We start from the raw sequence: 25,902 nt of genomic DNA on the forward strand, positions 1-25,902 counted from the left end.
AGACCGCCGAGTTTGGGGCGGGGCAGAGAGGGCTCTGGGCGGGCTACGTGCATGTGGTCGCCGCGCGGCGCCCCGCCTCCTACGCACAGACGCCGGGAAGAAGGGGGTGTAGCTACGCTAGCGTCCGCGCCATCAGGCCCGAGGTGGCGGTGAGGTCCGTGTTCAGTGTATGGTTTTCCCCGCCAAACGGTTCTGCTTGGTGCCATCCATGGAGGGTGTGCGTTGGGCCTTTTCCTGTGGCACTTGGCTTCCGAGTCGTGCAGAATGGCTGCTGGCGGTGCGATCGATACAGCCCGAGGAGAAGGAGCGCATTGGCCAGTTCGTCTTTGCTCGGGACGCTAAGGCAGCCATGGTACTACAAATCTTTGGTATTTAGAGCTTTGAAAACAAATATTGGGGGAGGTGGATTGGGCTGTGAGACCCATCCTCCCTCGGTACCGTGGACCTTTGAGCTCTAGAACATTTGTGGACCGCTCCGGGCTAGGGTGGTCGGCGCTACAGTGTCTCTGTTCTACGTACGGCCTGGTCTCGGAGGTCTTTGTAACCTGGAGGCCTCGATAGCTGTAAAAATTAGCTCCTCCCCACTGCAATTGAAAATAGGGACCCTACTAAAACATAAGTGTAGGGAAAACCTACGAAGTAATAGTTATCTTTTTCCTGTAGTGAATCGTTTTTGTATGTATATTTTAAATATTAGCAAATTGTATTTTTTTTCTTTGCTGGATTCATAGCCTATGCTTATTCAGCCTTTTCCATATCCCACCACTGTCCCAAGGGCATCTTGCACATGCCCAGAAAGTATTGACAATATGACTTAGCTTATCCTTGGGCACCATGGGACCATGAGAGGCCTAGGCCAGTCTTCTGTTATCAATGAAACTGAAGTCCAGGGAGGATGCAGTCTTGGGCAAACCTTCCAGATTAGATTGCTGGGGAAACAGTATTTTTAATAGATGTATATGTATTATGTATTTTCTAGCAAAATATGGCAAATTAGATTTCAAAAGAAATTACTGTGTAGCACGGTTTAAGCAACCTTTACCATCACTTCATAAACATTTGTTTCTTGAAAGTATCTCGATATTTAAATACTGAAATATGGGCTAGTTTAATGAGGGCAAATTGGTGAATATATTTTACTCTTTTATAATTTGTAAGAAATTGGAAATGAGTGAATTTGAAAGTCCTGCAGTTTTTAAAAGTCATTGTTAAAATTGATGAAGGAAAAACTTCTGAAGGAGTTTTAAAAATATTTTATACCTTGTCATACCTTTGGGTTTTTTTGTGTGTATGTTCATTTTTTTTTTTTCCCTTAATATAGGAAGTGTAAGAATGGAACAAGGTAGGTTATGCCTTACTAATTTTTGAAGCTGAATGATCAATGCATAAAATCTAGAAATACTGGCATACATGTACAAATGTAGGTACAGGAGGACTGCTTGCTGTGGAATTTTATAACAGCAAATCTAAAATATTTATAATAACCTAAAATGTTCAGTTATAGGGGAATGGCCAATAGCCTATTGAACCTCAATACTGTGAAGTGTTCTACAGACCAGACTAATATGTATAGACATGAAATAATCCTCAATACTTAAAAAAGTTTGTAAGTTGTAGGCTGCATACAGTATGATCTCATATGTGTTTATATAGAGCAAGTTAGCATAAGCATGTAGGAGTACATAGATTTAAAAAGTCTAGAAGGATACCTATTGTTAATGTTGGTTGCAGGTTAAGAAATTGCTAAGCAAGGTAGTATTCTATCTACTTAAGAATTGCTTTTTTCAGTGCATGATATTTAATATTTATGTATTTCCAAAACAGAAATGTATATTTATATTTATAAGCATTGTACTTGTATGTTTAGAACAAATCAATGCATAGCAAATGTTTTATGTACTTAACAGGCTGGCCGTCTGATGATAAGGAAATTAGTTGCAGAGAAATTGAATATTCCTTGGAATCATATCCGTTTGCAAAGAACAGCAAAAGGAAAACCAGTTCTTGCAAAGGACTCATTGAATCCTTACCCTAATTTCAACTTTAACATCTCTCATCAAGGAGACTATGCAGTGCTTGCTGCTGAACCTGAGCTACAAGTTGGAATTGATATAATGAAGACTAGTTTTCCAGGTATTGTTGCATTTTTGTGGTATAGAATTGAAGTGTTTTGATGTCTCAGCTCTTAATTGTTGAATAATCCAGCAGTTCAAGAAACATAGATATTTAAGTTCAGGGAAAATGGATCTAATACCTAAAGTTAACATATCTGAGAGAGTATATATCTGAAAAGTATGTATTTCCTTTAATGTTAATAGATTTCTCATGAAAATAATACATTCTCCATTATTGGGTATCCATATAATACTTTGCCTAGAAGCAAAGTGAAATTATTTTCTTTTTGGATTATACATCAACTGTTTCACTTAAGCATTTCCCACAGTTCATCAGTAAGTTGTTAGTTTAAGAGAACAATCCCAATGGTAAAATACATTGTAGTTCTTAGGTGGAACTATGTATAAATACAACTGTTTTAGCACATTTACATAAGTAAAAATAATGAGTAGGCTCTATTGAAATATTTGTTTCTCCTGTATTGCCTTGGAAAGTTGTTTTCAAGAGCTGCTGAAACTTGCTATGGGGTTGAGTAAACTCAGGCACTTTTTTTTTTTTTTTCTTCTTTTATGGTATTGGGGATTGAACGCAGGGGCACTAAACTACTGAGCCATGTCCCAAACTTTTTAAATATTTTATTTCGAGACAAGGTTTCACTGAGTTGTTTAGGGCTTTGTTAAGTTGCTGAGTCTGGCTTTGAACTCTGATCCTCCTGACAACCTTCTGAGCAGCTGGGATTACAGATGTGCCCAGCCTCAGGCACTTTTAATATGTACTGTATACAAGTTCTTTTAACACTATATAATCAATCATTAGAATCATTGGTGTTTATTGAGTAGTTACTATGTGACACAGCATTTTGCTGATTCTTTACATATATTCTCTGAATTTTCTCAAGTGTCCTATGATAAACATATGATTATTTTCATTAGAAGATAACAAACAGGTTAAGAAGAAAACTACTGATGGGAGAACCCACAACTTCCTAATTTCTGATTGGTACAATGCTTAATCTACATACTGCCTACATGATAGCATGGTTTATATGGTTTTCTTGATCTAGAAAGCTTATATTAATGTTATTCTTCACCCCCATTTCCACATAGATTACTCTTATTTCTTGGTTAGATTTCACCTCACCTTTACTTTAAAAAAACCTTTTGTGCACATTCAATCTAAAATAGGTTCTTTTGTTGTAAGCAGTTATAAAATATATTTTGTCTTAGTATCGTATCTCAGTTACAGTTATTCATCAGGATGTTTGAGTTTTTTTCTCTTGGTGCTTATAAGCTATAAGAGAGCAGAAACCTTATTAACCTCAACACAGGTTGATCACTGTCATATCTCTTAATACTTTGCCTAGTATATAATCGTGCTCAATAAATATTTGTCATATAAATGAATAAGCACCGTGGTACTGTAGTTTAGGCTTCAGAATATGGTTGTGAATCTCATCTCACCTTTGCTTTGATTATCTTTATCTTGCATTTGCCCAACAGCTACTGTCTCTCCTCATAAATCTCAGGTGGCTCTGCTAGTGATTATGGAACAGGATCTTGACCTAGATTCCATAGTGAAACACAAGGGTTATTTTTTTTTAACCTTCTGAAATTGGTAGCTACATTTTGTATGCATGTGGACGTGTCTTTTTCTCAGAGTCTTAGTTTGATTTCTGTTGCTGTAACAATATCTGAGACCAGATAATCTGTAAAGAAAGAGGTTTATTTTGATTAATGGTTCTGAAACTTGGGAAGCCCAAGAATAAGAGAAGTTAACTGGCAGGAGCCTTCCTTATGCTGGTGTCTTTGAATTCACAGCGGAAAGTGGAAGGGCACATGTGAAGGGAATGAAACAGGAGGAGCACCCTCTCTTTAAAACATCCTGCTCTTGACATGACTGATCCAGTCCCTCAAGAGCAAGAATCCATTCCCACATGAATCATGGTTCTGAGGTATTCATCAGAGGCATAGAAAGTGCATTATTAAAGAAGCATTGCTCTAGAGGGTTCAGATTAATTATAGGAATAAGACCATATGTTTTTAGAGCTTTGAACTTTCCTTACATAAGCTTTTCTTAAAATCAGAAAATAGTGGAGAGGCCATTAATCTTTAGAATGCAGTCAGCAAAACTACATAACAGTGACTGGCCCAGCAAGATGATGTATCTGCCAGTAAATGATGCCTGTGAGAAACAGATTTTATTACTAATTGACTCGATGTGCAGCGTTTGCTTATGGTCCATACTGGGTAAATAAAGAATTACTAATTCAGGCTTTTAATAGATGATGGGAAGAAAGTTGAACAAAAATAGGAGATTCAGTTTTCTATTAGTGTTTTATTAGACCTTTCGTTCCTTTGTAGCTTTTTTGATTGATCTTTTGACTAATCACAATATGTTGACCTTTTTCTTCTTAGGATTTTTTCATTGTCAAAAAGTTAATATGTCCAGTGACACATAGGGAAAGAGATATTTTCCAGTTGTCACTTGTTGATGTTCAGAGACGGGTTTGCTGAGGGTGAGGATGAACGATGCCTACCCTACCTACCCTTACCCAGCGCGCACTTACTCAGATATCAGAGATCGAGCTCTGAAGTCACGGATCTAATTTTATTTAGCATTGCACAGAACATATATAGGCACATTATCCAATCAGGTTAACATGCTTGTTAAAGTATAACAGAATCAGCCTACAGGTGAACTATATGTTGAGGGTCCAGTAGTGTAAACAAACCAAGCATGCCTAAGCAATTCTGTCCAGCAACAGCTCTGAGACAAAGGACTGGGGGAATGGCATGAAGCAAGGCAGCGCGGGCGAGCTCACATCACAGCTTTCTGTGATGCATGTCAGAATGAGGCCTCCCCTCAGCTCAAACTCAGCCTCAGCGACTGCAAAGACCTTCATTCCATGGCGAGTCTTTACCATTACCTCAGTTTCTCTGTTCAGACTGTTTGGCTTACTTAGACCATGGTGTCAGTGACTGCTGTCAGATAAGCTTGAGGAATGTTCCCTACAGTCACTAATGTACTATGGCACTAATTTCTAAAATAGGAATGGACACAGCATGATTTCTTAATGAGGGACAAAAGTAGGTAGGGGTTTGCTTCAGTGAAGATTCATTTCAGATTCTCTATTTGTCAGAATGGAGGAATTGATCAACAAATGTTCCTTAGAGTCTTGCTAAATGATGGAAGAAAAACTTAGGATAGTACCACGGGAAGTACCATACTTTGTATTGGACATTGTTACTAGATTGTTAACTATTAAGAGACAGCTTTTGGCAGGGGAAGCATCATTAGTATATTGAAAGAACCAGTTCTGTTACATCTATCTGTGTCTGAAGGTAAGCCTCCTGAAGGAACTTTAGTCATTTTCCTTATTCCAGTAACCATTTCTGTTACATGTGGCTCTTTTCCATCTTCTGGTTCTGCCATTGTTGCTATATGGTAGAGCTGGAGAGGATATGATGAATCTAGGAAATTCTGGATTTCTTCCTTCTAGGTGTGCCCACTATTAAGGAGGTTATTGCAACCAACTTTATTCTCTCCTTAATGAAGACTTTAACAAGACAGCTTGATAGAAAAGTAAGTGGTACACACTCACCACTCAGTGAATATTCATTAAGTAAATGAATGTCCAGAGAAGATAGTTTGTAGAAGATTGAGCACCCTATCATATAGTTGCCAGTGCAGTACATTCTTAACCTGGGAAGAATGATGTCTTCCTGGTCAGGTGTTTCTTTTGTTTTCTAACTTTTACCTGCCATTAAAGGTATTAGCAATTTAAGTATAAAATAAGAATAATGTTATGATTTGTTCAGTTTGTTAACCATATTTACAAAAATAAGGCAAGATTTGATAGGCAAGATTACAATATAAAACCTATTATATTATATTTGCAAAACAAACTAGAGTTCTTTTCCCTGTGTTTTAACATGTTCCAAGTTTTCGTTTTTTAATTAACTTGGCAGAATATTAGTTGACTGGCCAAAATAACATAAAAATATTCTGGGACTCAGTACTAATTTTAACTTCAGTAATTTGAAATGATAGTATTATGGACTTATGTCTAGAGCAGCCGTTACTTAGTGAGTATAAATTTAAATGCAGTGGGTATAATTGTGTGTTATATATAACTAGGAAGGTGATAAAGGCCTATTTCTTGTTTCCTTCCATGATACCCTGTCCACTGCCTTATTTAAATAATTTCCTAATTGGTTTCCCCCCCTTTTCACTTTCATCCTCACCCAGTCACTACAGTCTCAATACAGAATATAATGGTCATTTGAAATACTATTATCATTTTTCTTAAAACTGTTTTATGTTGGTCCTCAAGGTATATAGAATAAAATCCAGGCCTCTTCTCTTATTTTCATCTGCCTCTTCATTCTCAGACTTTTCTACAGTTCTCAGTGGCTCTCTTTGATGAGTGTTTTCTGCCCACACTGGTCTCTTTTTCCTTCGAATGTTGCAATTTTTTTTCCTATTTGGGGTCATTGCAAAAGAACTGATCCATCTCCTTGGCTCTGTGTTCTCCCTACCCTTTTCTTGACACTTGAGATTTCAAGAATGAGAAGTAGCCAGTATCTCCTCAGAAAGGATATTCTTGACACTTCATCTTATTTCCTTCATAGACCTTTTTTTATTTATAAATTATGACTTAATTATTTCATTATTATCTAGCTCATTAGATGACTTCAGGTTCCATTCTTGTTTTGTCATTTTCACCACAGTGTACTTAGTGCCTGCATAGTGTTCAGCACATAGCACACACTCAAAATATCAGGTATATTTTTTAAATGTACAAATGGTAAAAAAGACTTTAGAGGACCTCTCTCCTTAATTCCTCTCCAAATAATCCTTACGTTATTTGAAAACAAACAAAAAAAGGACTGTTCATTTTATGTTAGATATGGGATATAAACTATTCTTGTCAGTGAGTTATGATAAAAATGGTTCTTCCTTTGAGTCTTCTTCCTCACCTGTTTGTCTAGCTTTTACATTTCTCCATTTCTATTCCATTCAGATTTTCAAAGTTTTCAACTTTGCTGCTACTATAACCTATTCCATTATCATTTTCTTTCCTCCCTAGGATGATCTATATTTTTCTAAACCTTCATTTTAACAGGGTATGTTTAGCTAAAACACTTGTTTTAAAAAAAGGTTAAACTTAGGTTTGGTAAGTAGCTTTAACTAGTCACATTCTCTGTATTCTGAATTGCTTATTGGAAAATGAAGTTTCTGCTTGCATGTTTTGTCCACTCCAGGTTATAGGTGAATCTTTTCTACTGTCCATAGGAGTAGTGTGTAGAACTAGTATTTACTGAGTGTGACACTATGTTAAATGCCTTATATGTATTGTTTCTTTCTCTTAAGTCCATAAATAATGTTATTACTATTTTATAAAAAAGATTTAGACACTTGCTTAGGTGACTTAACTAAAGAAGTAGAAGCCCAAGTGTTCAATTTGAATTCTATAGTATGTGACCTCTCAATCTGAGATTTTATTGATGCCTATTTAAGGATTTGAAAATATGAAATTATGAAAACTTCTGTGGAACTGGGTTAAAGTTCTTGCAGAAGATCTAATGTCTAATAATATGAAAAGTACGGTGATAGGGACCTTGCCTTACCATTTTTTTTTACAGAACTTGTAGTGGACCTTGTAAACAAAAGAGTAGGAGCTGGGCAGAGGTGCATGCCTATAAGGCCAGGGTTTAAGAGGCTGAGGGAGGGGAATCAAGAATTCAAAGCCAGCCTCAGCAAAAGTAAGTTGCTAACCCACTCAGTGAGACCCTGTCTCTAAATAAAATACAAAATAGGACTATAGGACTGGAGATATGACTCAGTGACCAGGTGCCCCTGAGTTCAATCCCTGGTACAAAAAAAGAGTAAGATTTTAGCAAAATAATAGACAACTAGGAGGGTTAAGAAAAAGAGCCTGTAATAATATATATAGTGTTTTAATTTAGTGAATGAAGGATTATTAAATGATGCTGGTAGGACTGGTTAACCATCCCAGTGTAAAACATACTACAGACACAAATTTTGTAGGAATTAAAGATTTAAATGTAAAACAAAATTAAACTTTTAGAACAAAATAAAGTAACAGTTAGATACCAATTAGATTTGCAATTGGAGCAAACAAACACCTGATACAGTGGAGGATGTTGGAAAAGAACAATCATATATACATAGAAGAAATAAAAATTGGTACAACTTTTTTTGGGAAAATAATATTTAAAGTTAAACAATACATAAACACTTTGATTTAGCAGTTGTTTCTGGTACTCTATCCAAAAAATAGAAAAATACATCCGGATATATACGTGATGGTATCTGTGTATAAGAACGAAGTCAGAAGACTCTTAATAGAAATTGGTTAAGTAAGTTGTGGGACATGAATTCCATAGACTATTATGTAAAATAATGAATTGAGCCAGTATTTTGGTACACACCTATAATCCCAGTTACTCAAGAGGCCGAGGCAGGAGAATTACAAGTAAGTTTGAGGTGGCTTTGGCAACTCAGCAAGACCCTAAATGAATTAAGTAAGGCCCTGTCACAAAATATAAAAGGAGCTGAGGATGTAGTTCAGTGATAAAATTCCCCTGAGTTCAGTTCCTAGTACCAAAAAAAAGCCTCTATTAATCTGAAGGGACTTAAATATACATTGTTAATTTATAAAATCATATCACAGGAAAAAATAGTAATATCCTTTTTCTTAAAAACACATGCCCTAAAATGATTTTTTAAAACTCAGGAAGTTAAAAGAAGTTTCAAAGACCAAAGTACTTAAAAAGAAATGCCTTTTTTTCCTGAAATAAAAGCTACATGAACTTTTTTATTTTTAACTTTAGAAGGACATCAGTCTTCATTACTAAATTCAAGCAAAACTGCAGTCTTCCCTCTGCAAAACCTTCTCTTTCAATAGAAAGTTATTAGTGAAAATAGAATCTGTGTAGGAAGTTGTAAATAGACTAGTTCCTGCAGAAAATTGAATAATTGATATATAAGACAGAACTGAGAAACGTTTCCAGAATTAAAAGGAAATGAATTAGGAGACAAAGAAGATTGAACATAGAGATTTCAGAATATGAAAATGCATATTATTGAAGAAGATGACAGATTAAATGGATGAGAAATAAAAGTGAAATATTTTCTTGGAAATGAGAAAATTTGGGATGAGACAGGTGAAGTGTCAGTTCAGAGAATAAAAGTTCTGGAGGTGGGTGGTGTTTATTCCACAGCAATGTCGAAGCACTAGGTGCTACTGAACTGTATACTTAAAAAATAGGCAGAATAAAAAAAGGAAAGAAAAAAAAAAGAAGAAATAGAATAGTATTAGGATTAAGTTTTGCAGAGGGTTGGAATAGCCCTACCAGCCTCCAAATAGTAAAATAATTGTCTTAGATTTTTCTTCTGTAATAGTAATAGGACCATACAGTCATGTTTCTAAAATCATTGGTATATCAAAATCAGCTAAGATGTGTATTAAAAATGCAGCTTCATTAAAAGTGCCCTAGATCTACCTAGACATAATTTTAGAGTAGAAGCAAGAATTCTATACCTCAAATAATTTCCCCAGTTGATTGTTAGGCATATTAGTGTTTGGAAAACATCATATTGGATGTGATTTACCAAGCCGGTTTAAAAAAAAAAAAAATTCTAACCCATCTGCTTTTCTTTTTTTTAAATGACTGAAGTGATCAGGAAATCATTAGATGCTTGCCTCACACTTTACAACAAAATTAAAGTTGTGTTTTAATAACAATTATTAAACTTCTGAAAAAAAAGGATGCCATTTTAGCTTAGAAGAATAAGAAGAAACACAAGTCAACAGAAGCGATTTCATATTAAATTACCCTTTACACACCCAGGCATCTATTCGTGGCAAATATGATAGACAAAGGTTGATGTTGTTAATACTTAAAATGCTTTTAAATACTGATGAGAAAACCACATAAGCCTTACTTGATGAATGCACAAAGGACTTGATAAAACAGTTGACAGAAGGGAATATATATATAGATAAATAGATACATGTAGATACACATAGGTGTGTGTATGTGTATATATATACACATACATATTTGTATATGTATATCCACACACATTTATATTCATTTATCAATAACAGCTACTGCAACAACCTTAAAACTAATCTTTATGAAGTGCTTGCTATTTCCATATAGTTTGTTTATTCTTTAATCTACCCAACTCTTTGTCCCTAGACTTTAAAATAAATATGACAAAGAAATGATGGAGCCAGTATTTGCATATTTGACTCCAGAGAGAGAACACTAAAACTCATAAGACTATATTTACTTATCTATCCTAAAAATAGTATTCATGTGCATATTAATTTCCTAGGGCTACCTAGCATAGTACCACAAACTCAGTGATTTAAAGCAACATGAATTTATTAACAGTTCTAAAAGGCTTTAGATCAGTCATGATGTCTACAGGGCCATGCTCCCTCTAGGTTCCAGGAATTCTTCCTTATCTCTTTCTAGGTCTTGGTGCTTCCAAGCAATCCTTGGAATGCAGCTAGCTTCATTCCACTTTCCACCTCAACCTTCATGTGACTCTCTTCCTTCTCTTCTCTGTATGTCACTTTGTTCTTCTATAAGGAAACCGGTCATTGGATTCAGGGCTCACCCTAGTCAGGTATGCCCTGATCTTAATTTTATTATATTTGCAAAAATTCTTTGCAATTTAAGTCACATTCTGTAGTTTTGAGTGGATGTAAGTTTTGGAAGTACATGTCAACCCAATATAGTTCATCCTCTTCCTATTGCCACATTTTTATCCATTCCACATAAAAATCAAGTTCCCCCCATCCCAGCATCCCTAAAACTTAACTCATACCTCTATTAGCTTTAAATTGAAGATCTCATTATCTGAATCATCTAAATTAGGTATGATCCATCATGGGTCAAAATTCATCTTTATCTGTGAACCTGTGAAACTAGAAAACAAGTTATGTGAAATACAATGGTGGGAGAAGCATGGAAAAAAATTTCCATTTCAAAATGGAGAAGTTGGAAGGGAAAAAGGGATCATGGTTCTCAAGCAAGTTTGAAGCTCAGAAGGGAAAAGAAATTCCTTTATGTTTATCAAGAACTGAAAATAATGACTGCTTACTCTGTCTTATGGGCTCCTAGGGTGGTCCCACCTGCTTTTCCAGAGCTTCCTTGCTCTTGTAAGAGCTTTGTTGAAGGATAACATTCCCAGCCTGGTAGTTCTAGCTTTGTTGGCCTGTTTCTTGCCAACCTGTACATGTTGATATATGTCCATTCAGATAAACACACAAAAGAGCAACTGAAGCTTGGTACTTCCTAAGTGTTATTCTGAAGCCTAGGATATCATATTTCTTTTCAATCTAGTGTTTTTTTTCTGTTATACTTTTACATGTTAAGCACTTAAAGATCTTTCGTCAATAACATACAAAAGACTTTGTGTATACAGTTTATGAAACTATAATGGCAGCTCACACATTTTTTTGTTTTATTTTTGGCTTTATATCTCAATAAAAATACCTTGTGATGAGTTAGTAAGGGAAGCATTACATATTAGAAGATCACCACTTCTTATAGAAGCAAGACTATATGTAATCAAACTTTTAAAAAAAATTTAGTTGTAGATGAACACAATACCTTTATTTTACTATATATTTTTATATAGTGCTGATAATTGAACCTAGTGACTCACATATGCTAGGCAAGCTCTCTACCACTGAGCCATGACCCCAGCCCTATGTATTCATACTTTAAAGAAACGAAAGCATTAGAATTTCTAATGTGCATTCTTCATAACAAAATTTTGATACTTTGAGGCAAGCACACAAGTGGATATCATTCAACTTCCTTTCATTGCATCCCCTCAAACAAAAACTGGGCTGTTTTCTTAAAGGATGGTGAATTTTAACTGAGGTGTTATTTATATATACACATTGATGACTTAATTTTGGAGAAAATGATGTAGGTGGGATTTGAGATTCTAATACTGTCAGGAATTTTTGTCATAGGCCTGCGATAGTAGCCAAGGATATTGATTGAATGATTTGTTGTTATTACTATGTTTAAAATAAACTTTTTAGTTGCTGATCATTGCAGAACATTTTAATGTCTAGCACTGCCTGCTTAAAGATTAAGCTCTAAGATGGAAGATCAGGATTTTCTAAACATGACTGGTGGTTCTATATGGTTTCCAGTTGTTTGTCTTTCTTACATATGTAGATTCTTTCTGATTCTTAAATGTCGAAAAGGGTGATTAAATAGAAGATTGTAAAAGGCATGAATGAATGTGTGACAGCATAATTATAGAAAGATTTGCCATCTTATGTCCAATAATTTTGCTAATATGGATTGAGGGACAAATTTACTTTTCTACTGTTATTTCCTAATGATTATTTTTTATTCCAATTTCTTAAGTAAACTCTGGAATTAACAGACTATTCACCCATTATGTATTTCCCCCATAATACCACAGTGTGGTGCTGTTGTGCTTTGGCTGAATATTCACAAAATCTCCTTTTCCCGTTGCTGTCAGATTTCTTATGGATTAGATGCTCTCAAAAGTATATGAAAAAGTACTCATATTGGTTACTTTTTTAACCTTTAGTAATGAGTTCTGTGATTGCTTCCTAGTGATTGTGCTAAATTGCCTTTTATGTTAATTGTTTTTTATAAGCATACATATTTAAATTTTTCCTTGATTGCCTTATCACATTTAGCTGGAAATCAGAGCTTCTTAGAAGTTATAAAATGAAAACCTGGATAAACCAACAAACAAAATGACATTACAGATGACAACAGAACATCTTTTTAAATTGAAGAGTTTTAAATTGTATTCTATTACTATTAAACGATAGTTCCATTCAAAACACGTAAATGTTGTTTTCCAAATCCAAGTTAAATTATTCCTCCTATTGTTATACCAGAAACCAAAGGAAACAGTTTATTGTTTACAAGCTCCCAGTGTTTAAAAGTCAGATTTACTTCAGTCACTTTTGAAAGCTTTCTTTCTTGAAGGTGTTCTTTAGGTTGTTATTTGTCTATCCAGTATGTGCCAGTGATGTGGCACTGATCAAAACAGTTTTTATTGAGGGGTTTCTAGTTGTCTCTGTAAGGGTCGAAAAGTAATCATCAGACTATAAAAACGAGCCATGACCCTGAAAAGGGTAAGGATCCCTTGTGATAAAACTGTTAACCTCGCAGTTTATTATTTCAGGGTTTGATAAAGAAAAAGTATCTTTGTCTTGCCTGAGTACTACTTATCATTTTAGGATAATCAGAAATATTTCCTGACTAAACAATAGCAAATTATTTTGACTCGTCAATTGAGAGTACTGTGGGAATCAGAGTTTTGTGAGAGAACTGGCTTTTTAAAAAATATATTTTTTGTTGTAGATGGACACAATACCTTTATTTTATTTATTTATTTTTATGTGGTGCCGAGGATCGAACCCAGTGCACACATGCTAGGTAAATGCTCTACCACTGAGCTACAACTGCAGCCCGAGAACTGGCTTTTTAATATTTTTCTGCCTTTGAGTTAAATATGGGAAAGGTATTTGTTTACTGTTTTACTCATGTTATTATCAGCATCTAGAAATAGTGTGTTTTTAGTGAAAAATAATAATCCTAATTGTTGTTGGATTCCCAAAGGATGAGTCAGTTATTATAGATGCCAGTAATGCATTAATAGGGGAAGTCAGCATCTTTTTTCCAGACATAATTCTCTTCATAAGAAATGCTCATAGAGTAGAAGCAGCTATCACTCAAAGAGTTGTAGTTAACAGGCACAGGAATGCCACATATTGGAGACATTTGGGTATTTTAGACATGAAAGTTGGGGTAAATAAGCCATTTTAACAATTTGTGGAGGGATTTCCTTCAAAATCTTTTTGGAAAATAGTCATGAACTTAAGTATATAGGACAATAGAACATTTGGGAAGTAGCTTAGCAAACAATAATTAACATCCATTTGTTCATCTGGTAAATATTTGAACCATTTTCTCTGATAGACCTATTAAGTTGTAATGTATGAGACCAAGAAATATGACCTGTTTGTTTTTACTAGTAGCGCAGTACATAATTGTGTTATATTTGTGCATGTTCTGCATACTTTAAGAGTAAATGAATGATAATAGAAAGTTTCTATCTAGACAAACACATAATTGTAATATTGGGGAAAAATATGAATATCCTAATTTTAATTGCTATCTTAGCCCTTAGTTGTAGGAATCAAGCCCTTTGAGCTGTGTCCTTTATTTATCACTAATTTTTAGAATGCTGTGGTGTATATTATCTTTGGAATGTTGGAGCTAAAGATAATGCTTCAGATTTTAATGAGAGTTTATTTTACAGTAGTATCTATAAAAGAAAAGAAAATTGACTGGGAATGGTGGTGCACACCTATAATCCCAATGGCTTGGGAGGCTGAGGCAGGGGGACCACAAATTCAAAGCCAGCTTCAACAATTTAGTGAGACCCTCAGCAACTCTATGAGACCCTGCCTCAAAATAAAAAAATAAAAAGTGCTGGAGATATGACTCAGTGGTTAAGCACCCATGGTTTCAATCCCCAGTACCAAAAAAAAAAAAAAAAAAAAAAAAAAAAAACAAAAAAGAAAAAGAAAATTGTTTTTATTTGAAGAAGTCATATTAGAAAACATTTTGAAACAACAGTTATTTTGAAGGAAATGTTTGTTTTAATTTTTTAGTCACAGTAATAACTTAGATACTTGATTTCTAACAAATTATAAGAATTGATTCTTATTTTCTCCTGTAATCCATCAAAATAATATCAAACTCTAGAATACATCTAGCTCTGCATTAGGAGTGTTTTTGTGAATTTCTGAGAAGTACTCTGTGAGAAATGTCCTTTTAGTTGCTTAGAATTTATAACAAATTTGCTGAATTTTGTCAGTTTTTGGTACATCTTTTGGTACAGCTATATAGTTTTTCTTCTTAATTATTTAATAATTCCCAGTTTCACTGATTCCTGTTAAACTGCTCTTCAGTTTCTAGGCTATGCCCTGCTTATCATGGCATATTCTCTTAATTCCCAGCTCAATTTGATTGATAACTTAGTTTAGGATTACTGTGACTGAATGCATTGCCCTGTAGCATTCTTTTTTTTGTCCTGACTTTTCAACAGATTTTTTTTAAAAGAGCAGCCATTTTTAAATTTTTAAAAAATTTTTTAATAGAACAACTTTTTTAATCCTGTATTTTCTCACTCAACAGGCCGTGGTTCAATTCCAGAGTTCTTTCATATTATGAAAAGAAAGTTTACCAACAAAGAATGGGAAACAATCAGAAGCTTTAAGGATGAATGGACTCAGCTGGATATGTTTTATAGGAATTGGGTATAAATTTTTTCTAATTTTGAAAAGAAAAATCTGTAATGATTCTATTGTCTTCACTAAAGTTGGGAGTAAAAGTCTTTTGGTTACCTAGTGGTACCATATGGTGCTTGAAGTAAATGTGTAATTGCTTGAGAACTTTATGATTTTTTTACTCATATAGTATTAGATTATGATTTATGTTGAAAAAATTTAACATGAATTTAGAAGGTACTTTTAAAACTAAAATGCACTGTATTTTATTACCATTTATAATGTTTTCTTTCTTAAAGAAATTCATACCCATGACTGTTACTTAATAGACACATAATATTTACTACACACTGGAAGATATCATTTCAAGCTCTTAATAAGTTAGTTTAATATTTAATTCTTATTAGAACTCAGTGAAGAAGGTGGTGTTATCATGGTTCAGTCAAGAGGGAATGGATGCACAGAGAGCTTAAATGATTTAACCTAAGTTTATAGGCATGATTTATTTCCATGCTACTAGGAAGGTAAATTTAAAAAAAAAATGCATACAACAACATGGTACAGAAGTAGAAATCCAGATTCCACTGGGCCTGTACATTTTATGAAAAGTTTTATATTCTGAGTACTCTTAAGAAATGAATGTCTCTCTGTATCTTAGGCACTGAAGGAAAGCTTCATAAAGGCTATTGGTGTTGGACTGGGATTTGAATTGCAACGGCTTGAATTTGATATATCTCCATTAAACTTGGATATAGGCGAAGTTTATAAAGAAACACGCTTGTTCCTGGATGGAGAGGAAGAAAAAGAATGGGCATTCGAGGTAAGAAATTTAGGTACGGAGAGTAGTTCCCCAGGGTTTGGGTAAGATAGGAGGTGTTTGTCAATTTTCTCAAGAGAATTCAATAGGTCTTTTGTGGGGGTGGAGGGGTGATAAAATCTGATTGATATTTTAAGAGGACCAAGTGCTATTTGTGATGGTATGTGGTGGTTAAGGAAGTGAGGTATCAAAGATGATGTAAGCAGTGCTTTGACTTAAGAGGACTATCTATTAAGAGATAGAATACTATAAAACAAGTGAAATGTTAAGTTTGAGATGCCACTGAGACACCCAAGTGAGGGTGTCAAGTAGGCAAATAGAATGGAGGACTGGGCTAGAAAAAAATAATGATAATCATTAATGTGGGTTGAAACCATGGGATTTGAAGTTGAAGCTATGAGATTACCTAAGTTAGAAAGTTAGAAAAACCTGGGGCAGAGCCCCGAGAATACTAATATTTAAAAGTGGAATGCAGAAGAGACTAGGAAAAAATGGTCAAAATGATTGCATGTAAGATTAAAGTAGTATCAGAATTCCAAGGGCAGAAGTATTTTGAGAAAGAGATATGTATCAAAAACTGCTTCAATAGGTAGGGATCCTTTCAGAGAGTAAATTTTACTTTGGATCTTATATTTTAAAAGATAATATAGTTTTGCTTTGGCTACCTTCTTTTGCTACCACAGCTACATCACAACTTCTTGGAATGTCCCCTCCCCTTTTCTTTTCCATTTGTTTATACTAATTCCATGACTCCATCAGTCCTTACTGCCTTCTTTAACAAAATTAAGTTGAACCTGTGATGCCTTCTTTGAAAACCACGTATTTTATGTTTGTTTTCCTATGATATACCACATTTTTAACCTCATAATCTATAGTTACATAATTGTTTTACTCTCTTAATGCTCTCTGAGGGCAGTGGCAGTACCTTAGTTAGCATTTTTTCATTTACAAACCTAAAACTAGCTTGAAAATAATCAAGAATCCATTATTTGTAGCAGCAAATTCAAAGAATTTTTTTACTAATTCAAATATTGTTATTATTTTCCTACTTGGAAAAATCAAATACTCCAGAGGAAAATGAACTGAATGTTTGAAATGATGAGGTTATATGTAATAGAAATATTTGGTTTACTGCTTTTGAAAAGAATGGGCTTATCAAGTAGAATTGTCAGAATTTATAGAGATACATTTTTCAACCTTTTACCTTTAGGAGAAAAAGGTAAAATGAGAATGTTTTCAGTTGTAGCTAAAATTTTGTTTTACTTTGTAAGAGAATGCACATGAAGAAAATGACCTGCCATTTTAGTGAAGCAGATTAATCTTTTAAACTAATGCTAAATTTTTTCCTGGAAAGATAAAATGTTCTTATCTTTTGGATTTGGTGAAAGTTTGGGGGCAATTTTTGTGTTCACAGTAAATTTATGGATTAAAAAAAATGACAAGGCAATTCTTGAAATTTAGAAAATCTCAAAAATTAAACTTAAGTCTTGTGTTCAACAGCATTGAATGTACTGGCTAGGCTAACTTGCCGCTTTAACTTCTTTTTCATTTTACATTTATTAAAGGCACTTTCTCAACCAGTAAGGGTTTAGTGTAAATTTCCTAACCTCATAGAGATTTCATTCTAATGTTTATTGAATATTAATAGCTAACATTATTAGAACTCTGCATGTAATAATGAAGTACATGACAGTTTGATAACAGGCATTAGTTATAATATAGCTGTTCTAGTTTTGCTGTGTCATATTTTATATTTACATTGCCCTGATAAGGTCTGAGTAAACAGGGTGAAGCTTCATTTTGAAATTAATCTCATTGAATTTTGGCTTATAACAACTTAAATAGATAAATTGAGCAGGGTATTTTGATATTTTAGCTGACAGGTGGAATAAGAATTGGTTATTGCCCACAGTTATCTCTGATACTTGTCTTACATACAGTACTACAGCTGCTGACCCGAGTGTTTTTTCAAAAGTAATTCTAGCCAAAACATTTCTGTTTATTACAATGTGCATATTATTGATATATTTAGTGTACAGAATGGAAGACCCTGTATCAGAAAGAGTGATTTTCTTTATAATACTTAAATAAGTACTGTGAGCTTAAAATGCCTTAAAGGAAAATATTTTTCTTTGGAGTCATGATAGAATGACAGTCTCTGTTAATATCTCTTACTGTTAAAAATAATACATCAAGTAGTAACATTCTTTAGTGCCCAGCTATCATACATACATGTTAAGCATGATATTTATTTATTAAAATATTTTATCCACATAAGAACTGTTATTTGCTAAATTTCTGAAAATTAATTTTAGATATTTTTAAATCTGTACATTCAAATTAGGTTTTGTAAAGAAAACTGACTTTGTAGGCAGCTAACTGACTTTGTAGGCAGCTTATTTTATGATGTTTGATTTACTAAATCTTCTCATTCTTAGACTTATTTATTTTTCCTTTTTAACTATATTGTCTTAAATTCATTCTTGTTGAATTTTTATTTTTGGCTAATTTGGATTTATTAAGGTGTGAAAACACAAAGAAGGAGGATAAAAGATGAAAGGACTCCAAGTATTACTTCTGATTATAGTTAACCTATTTCTTAAGTCTTACCTATAAATTTCCACAGTAGTTTTCCATAGGCTTTTATTATGTAATAACTAACTGCTTACCAAACCAGTGTTGCAACTTGATTTCTTTTTTTAATTTAAAAAAAATGGGCTTTTTTGGTAGTTGTAGACAGACAGAATGCCTTTATTTTATTTTTATGTGGTGCTAAGGATTGAACCCAGTCCCTCACACATGCTAGGCAAGCACTCTGTCACTGAGCTACAACCTCAGCCTATAGTGAAGGGCAGATGGCTAGTGTGTGCTTATGTAATGGTCTGGTTGAGAGTGTATGACCTAAATCTAATTAAGAAACATAAAACCAAAAATTTGCAAACATTCTATTAAAGTGGGGAGCAATGGGGTTTGTATTTTAAAATGTTGTTATAAAAAACAAAGACTAACAGGACATAAGTGAATACAGTACTTGATCCCATTTGTCCATTATTTGGTTCCTAGAGTAATACGTGTGTGTGTGTATATGTACATAAAAGAATGAGGTATATAAAATGTAAACAAAACTATATCTAGATTTATGTATTTTATAATTCATGTCTCTTTCACTTTTATTTTTCAGGAAAGCAAAATAGACGAACACCATTTTGTTGCAGTAGCTCTTAGGAAACCCAATGGATCTAGGCATGAGGATGTAAGTTTTTTTTTCTAAAAAGCATGAATTAATGTTGCTTGCCCGCTCTCCCTTTTTAATGGAAACAGTCATTTGCCTTATATTAATTTGAGATTGTGTGAAAGTCTGTAACAGAAACTTTTTGAAAGAGCACATTACCTGCTTCTTCATTTTCAAATACATTTAAATATTACAGAAAAAAAATTGGTAGTATTGTTATAGCACTCATATTTCCAGTAGAAATTCACTATAATTATTATCTTAGTCATCTAAATAGAAATTTAGATTGTATTAGAAATTTCCTTGTGAATTGGGGCTATGTTGAATAAAAAGGTTACCGAGTTGAAGGTTGGTGAGTAATTGAATGATCTTGCAAATTGAACCTCCTCCCCTTTTAAAGTAGTATCCTAAATTATTTCAAAGTTACAGTGGCAAACGTGAGAGATGTATTATCGTGAGACATGTATTATCATATTGTGGCATCACATCAGTCTTAGTTCAGCTTTTTAGTACAATGTTTATATTTCTTAGGCTGTTACCTAGTAAGTGAGGGAGGAAACAAATTAGGATTAAAAACTCCAGCTTAGTTGTGGTTCTGCCAAAGTAATTTTTTTAAGATAATGTTATAATCAAAACTGTGTGCACTCCATTATTTTTAATAAATCTGGGTATGAAAATGTAGAATGACCAATTTCTGTAATAGCATCTCTTCCAGAAAAATAGACATAAACCATGCCTTTGATAGGTTAATCAAAGGATTTAATATTCTACATAGATTTTCCTCTTTAAAAAGGGATAGCATGTTAAAATTAATACCTGTTACCCATCCTTATGTTCTTAAGTGGCAACTTTATAACTCCATGTGGGTATCTTACATTTTTATACAGCCTTTTAGTTTTTAAAGCATCTGCATATTCAGTGCTTCTTTTCCTTATTTCCCTGGGTGGAGCCTATCTTGGCAGCAGTGGCAAGAGGAGGTTTCTATGTATGATTCTACCATTTTAACCTTTGTGGTAAGCTTGGGCAAATTGTTTGATCTTTAGGAACCTCAATTTCCCCATCTATAATGTTGAGAATAAAAACCATATCGCAGCACAACTATACATAAATATATTATACCATAGAACCCAGATACCGTTTAAGCAAATTAAGTAGCCCTTATCTCAAAGGCTTACGATCAGAAAGAAGGGTTTTGGGTTTTTTTCAAATTTTAGAATATTTACCTAGACATATTAAAATACTAAATAAATTAATTTGTTTTCATATACACCTTGTAAATATAGCCTGTAGGTAGTTTTATATAATATTTTTAATGCACCTCTAATTACTGTGACATGAGGGTCAAATGTGGAATTTTCCATTTGTGGTATATTGGCACTCAGAAAATGTCAGATTTTGAAGCATTTTGGATTTTTTTTTTTTTAAATTAAGAATGCTCAACTTGTACTAGAATGTATAGAACATAAAAGACCTATACTGGGTTGTATTCTTGAACAAAGGCTCTGTTGCAGAGTAGAAAATAGTTTAAATTACATGTAAGTTCAATAAATTACTTAATTCCCTAAAGTAGTATTATATCTATGTAGTTAGTAGCAGTTTTATCAGATCCTCACTGTAGTAGCTTTCAAAAGTTTGCCTTGGGGCCCAACTCTGCTTGTCGAAATTGCAGATTTTGAGATTTATTTAAATTCATGTCTACTAAATCAGTCTTTCTGGATGTGGGACTCAAGAAGTTTTAAACAACATAGGTCATCATTAAATACAAAAAGTTTTCTATTTTTTTTCAATTTGTTATATTTGCAGTATGAATACAAGGAATAAAATATTCTAAAAATTTTACTGTCATACTTTACTGAAGATCTAATTTAGTCATATTTTCATAATTAAAAAATTGATCATAAGATTAATATACAGTATATTTAGGTAATCTGTTTTTTTCCTTTTAGGTTCCATCCCAAGATCATTCTATACCAACGCAGAGGCAGTTTACTATTCTCACCTTTAATGATTTAATATCATCTGCTGTTCCCATGACACCTGAAGATCCTTCATTTTGGGACTGTTTTTGCTTTACAGAAGAAATTCCAATCCGAAATGGCACAAAGTCATGATATGATTCCCTACATGATGAAGGGAATTGAAAATTGTAATCTTCCATATTTACAGAAAAAAAATCATTGCCTGATGGTATCAAATTTTATTTCACAAAACTTTTTTTTTAAACTGATAACTTTTACTATTAAAAAAGCAGACTTCTGGTACAATACATTTACCTCTTCCTGTCTAAAATTGCATTGAATAGATAGAAACAGAAAAAGGTTGGCAGAATATTACATGCTCATTTTAGAAAAATATGGTAAGTGCAGATATGGAAAAAGGGAACATTTAGATCTCATCTTTCAGAGGTAAACTACTTTTTAAACCCTGAGTTATCTTTCCAGACTTTTTTCTTGGCCATTGAATCCGTGTTAACTTTTTTTTTTTAAATGGGAACATACCGTTTTGTAAATGTTTTAAATTGTTTGTCTATTGTTCATAATACCTCTGTTACATAAACTTTTGGTGGTTCTAAAGTATTCTCTTCTATGACTAGTATCCGTTCAAATGCTTTTGACTAGAGGCAGCATTGTCCAAATGTAATTGACTTAACTAACCAATGATTTATTATATAACATACATTCAGAGGTGTCATTAAAGACTTTTTTTGGGGGGGGGGCTCAATTTATTGATTTTGCCTTAGGCTCATCCCATTCCGCAGCATAATGTTATAACTTCCAGTTTTATATCTTCTAAATTGCATCTATAAGGCAGGAAAGACCATTTTTTCTATAACATTATTTTATCAGTGCAGAAGATTTCTCCTGGTAGCCTTCAGGCTATTTCCCCTTATTTTCCATCAACTCAGATCTAGTCATAGAGAAAGCTAGAGTCAGACATTTTTTTTCACCTCTATTAGAGGTAGACTCTGTTGGAAAGGAAAAAGATAAAGAAGGTTTGGGATTATGACGTTGAGGTGACGCCCACTGCCTGGCATAAGAAAGATGTGCCATAAGATACTTCTTTTCTTCTGTGTTTGGAATTTTGATTGTCTGTATTATATGTTACTGTAAGTGGTGCAGTGAATGTCTTAGTACATTTTGAGGCACATGCTTGATAGGTCCTTAAGAAAGTTTTTAGAACTGGAGTGCGTGACTGAAAGGTCTTACTTTTAGAGCTTTGATAAGTATTAACATGTTGTTCTTCAAAAAGGCTGTCCAATTTACACTTCCTTTTAGTAGTGTACGTGTGACCATGCTTATCTGTATACTCCCTGGTCAACCATAGGTATTATCTTTTTTTCCCCTGTATTTAATCTTTGTCAGTATAACTGAAGAATGATGTGTCATTTTTTAAAATTTCTATTTCTTTCATTACAAATGAGATTGATAAAAAACATTACTAGTTATTTGTATTCCTTCTTTATGATCCTCTTGTTTATTGTCTTCATCTGTGTTTATTTTAGTAAATAGGACTTAATTTAAAATGTGAACATAATATATTAAGATGCCAAGACCATCATATTGATGACAGAATCTATTATATGTGTGTAGTGCATGTCTTGGGAAATTTGTCTTGTTATTGTTAAATATCAAAAAATAATTTCATTGTTTCTACTACTAACATTTAAAGTCGTGTGTAAACCATATAAAAATAGGTACTTTTGTTAATTAAAAATTTTGGAATGTTTTATAATTTTTTTATTTTATTAAGCATGCTCAGTTACTCCAAGCATACTAAGTGATGTGTTTTAAAAAGATCAAGTAGCATTTGTAATACAGAAAGTATTGTTATTGCTAGCATGAGTGTAATGGTGATATGAAAAACCATTTGTCTTGTCATTATGATAATAAAATGATTAATAGTTGTTATGGAATTTTTATGAGCCTAACAGTGCTAGTTTCTGTTTTTCAGATATGTTAATTTTCCTGTTACTTTTTAAATCAGTTACATGACGTGTACATAGTTTGAAAAGTCAAATGGATCTGTAAGTTTTTTTCCTAAAGAAAAGTACCATCACTTTCGACTTTTTTGTAACTTATTACTATATCTCCAACTAATAGGCTTATATTGCTTTTACTTGATTTTTCAATTTTACCCATTGTTTCTTGGCTTCCTAATATAAAACTTCCCTCTTCTCAACATTATGCATTCTCTACCCTTTCCTTTCTCCTCTCTATATAATTATATTGTAATCCAGTTTCCTTTTTGACTATGGTTACACTTAGAATATGTTTATTTAGATTTTGTAACCTCTGATTACTAAGTGATAATATTCTTACCATATACTAGATACTACATTTTCATTTCCTTTAATTAATAATCAGCTTTGTTTGGGTCTCTGCCAGATAAATGAATATCTTCTGCATATGTTCAAACCTATAACATTCTTTCAGGTTTATACATCTTGAAAACTCACTCCTGAAGTAGTCTGCAGTATCCAGTCTGGACTGTGCCTTCCATGGCTAGTGTACAGATGTCTTTCTGGAATCTTCTTCACTGTCATCCTGGGAATTACTTCCTTTTTGTTGGATTCTGTTTCCTATTTCCTAGATCTTGTATCTTTCTTAGATTTCCTTCTCTTCTGGGTGGGGCATATCCTCAAGTAGTTTCCTAAGAACAAATGAGACATGGGAGATACATATATTTTTGAGGTTGGGAGGAAGGGCTATCCACTTTTGCAAAGTGGTGTAGAGGTCTAGACATTTCTTAGTTACCCCACTCCCCTCCACTCCAAGCTACTCTGTTAACTATTAATTTCTATTTTTGCCAAATATTCAGTGTTACTACATACTAAGTTCTGTACTGGCATTTACCATAGTACTGCTTCATATCCATGCCTGCTGGGTCCAAAACAATTCTTTGCATCGTACCATACTGCCCAATGTATGGATTTACTGGTCTTTATTAATACTTTCCTATTTAGGAACTTTTATGGATTTAATTTTTAAAAGTGTATGTGTTTGTGTTTCCCGTGCTCTTATTCAGAAACTAAATAGATATGGATAAACTTTTCAGTTTATCAGAATTCTTTATGCAGTGTCAGAAACTTATAAATCAATTAGGGAACTCAAAGTTCCCTCACTGATTCGAACTTTTGCCATCTGATTTTTCTATTTGTTCTTTTTGCGATACTAAGGATTAAACCCAGGGGTACTTAACCCTGAATTACATTTTCAACCACGTCCCATGCCTCTTTTTTTGTTTTTTGGAGACAGAATCTAAGTGAAAGAGACTGGCCTTGAACTTGGGATCCTTCTGTCTCACCCTATTTGCTAGGATTACAGGTATGAACCACCACACCCAGCTGCTACCTAAACTTGAGAACCAAATAGATTTAGATGTTTATGAACCTGTACCTGATCACAAATATTTCCAATTATTAAAGACTTAAAGAGAACATGAAGAAAGCTAATGATGAATTTCATTTTTATGAGGGAAACAATGTCATCTTACTATGTGAATTTGGAGTTGGCTAAGGTCTTTGCATAAATTTCTAGTTTATCAATTAATGTTAAATGACTGCCTTAAGTGTCCAAGGTATTTATATTACATCGTTGTCTTCCACACAAAGTGTTTCATATTTAGGTTGTTTAATCATCTTGTGGGATGGGTTCATTTTGCTGATGGAAAAAAGTGTTAAGATGTAAATATCATGTGTTCTTTACATAGTGGAGCTTGTTTTTTGTTTTGTTTGTACCAGAGGTGCTTAACTACTTAGCCACTTCCCCAGTCCTTTTTATTTTTTGAGAGAGGTCCTCAGTAATTTTCTGATTCTGGCTTTGAACTTGGAGTCTTTCTGCCTGAGCCTCCCAAGTCACAGGGATTTACAGGACAGGCGCGCACCACCGCTGCTGGTCAACCACTGTATCGGCAATGGTGGAACAGTGATAGTGGAATCTGGGAACCTCTGTAGCTTTTGCCACAAATACATAGTGAAATACATACCCTGAGGAGGGTTTATAGTAGTTACCACAAGACAGCAAGTGGGTACCTGATGTATCTGAATCTGTGGAAAGAAACTAGAATAAAAGCAATACAGATAGAGTAAGGAGAAAGCAAACTTGGCTACTTGGCTGCATTTTAAGTAAAAATGACTTCAGAGGAATGTTTTTTTTTTTTTTTTTTCTTTTGCCTTAGAAGTTCTGTCACTGTTCTTCGCTTTTAGGATCATTTGTTCAGTGGAAAAACTTAAAAAACATTGAGCACTGGTAGCAGTAGCATCTGACGCTTGGCATAATACACTCCTTTGTAAGTCATCTTCAGGACTGTCCCAGGTGCTATCTGTAAGACCACTCCTGCTGACGTAGAATCCTTCACTACAGTAGACAAGCAGGAACCCATAACTCTGGTGGT

General features: G+C 33.8%; 1 protein-coding gene across 1 annotated transcript; it reads left to right on the forward strand.

The window, feature by feature from the left end:
- Positions 1-101: 101 nt before the first annotated feature.
- On the forward strand, positions 102-23,413 carry AASDHPPT (aminoadipate-semialdehyde dehydrogenase-phosphopantetheinyl transferase). The gene is made up of 6 exons (XM_079101653.1): positions 102-352; positions 1,908-2,133; positions 15,369-15,490; positions 16,119-16,280; positions 19,459-19,530; positions 21,456-23,413. The coding sequence occupies exons 1-6, from the start codon at positions 170-172 to the stop codon at positions 21,618-21,620; spliced, it is 930 nt and encodes a 309-aa protein (XP_078957779.1). The 5' UTR covers positions 102-169; the 3' UTR covers positions 21,621-23,413.
- Positions 23,414-25,902: the final 2,489 nt, after the last annotated feature.

This window comes from Sciurus vulgaris (genome assembly GCF_902686455.1).
Source record: "Sciurus vulgaris genome assembly, chromosome: 11".
Lineage (NCBI taxonomy): Eukaryota > Metazoa > Chordata > Mammalia > Rodentia > Sciuridae > Sciurus > Sciurus vulgaris.

Coding starts and splice junctions, on each gene's coding strand:
- AASDHPPT (XM_079101653.1), top strand. CDS start 170: ATGGTTTTCCCCGCCAAACGGTTCTGCTTGGTGCCATCCATGGAGGGT. Junction 353..1,907: donor GGGACGCTAAGGCAGCCATG/GTACTACAAATC, acceptor TGTACTTAACAG/GCTGGCCGTCTGATGATAAG. Junction 19,531..21,455: donor ATGGATCTAGGCATGAGGAT/GTAAGTTTTTTT, acceptor TTTTCCTTTTAG/GTTCCATCCCAAGATCATTC.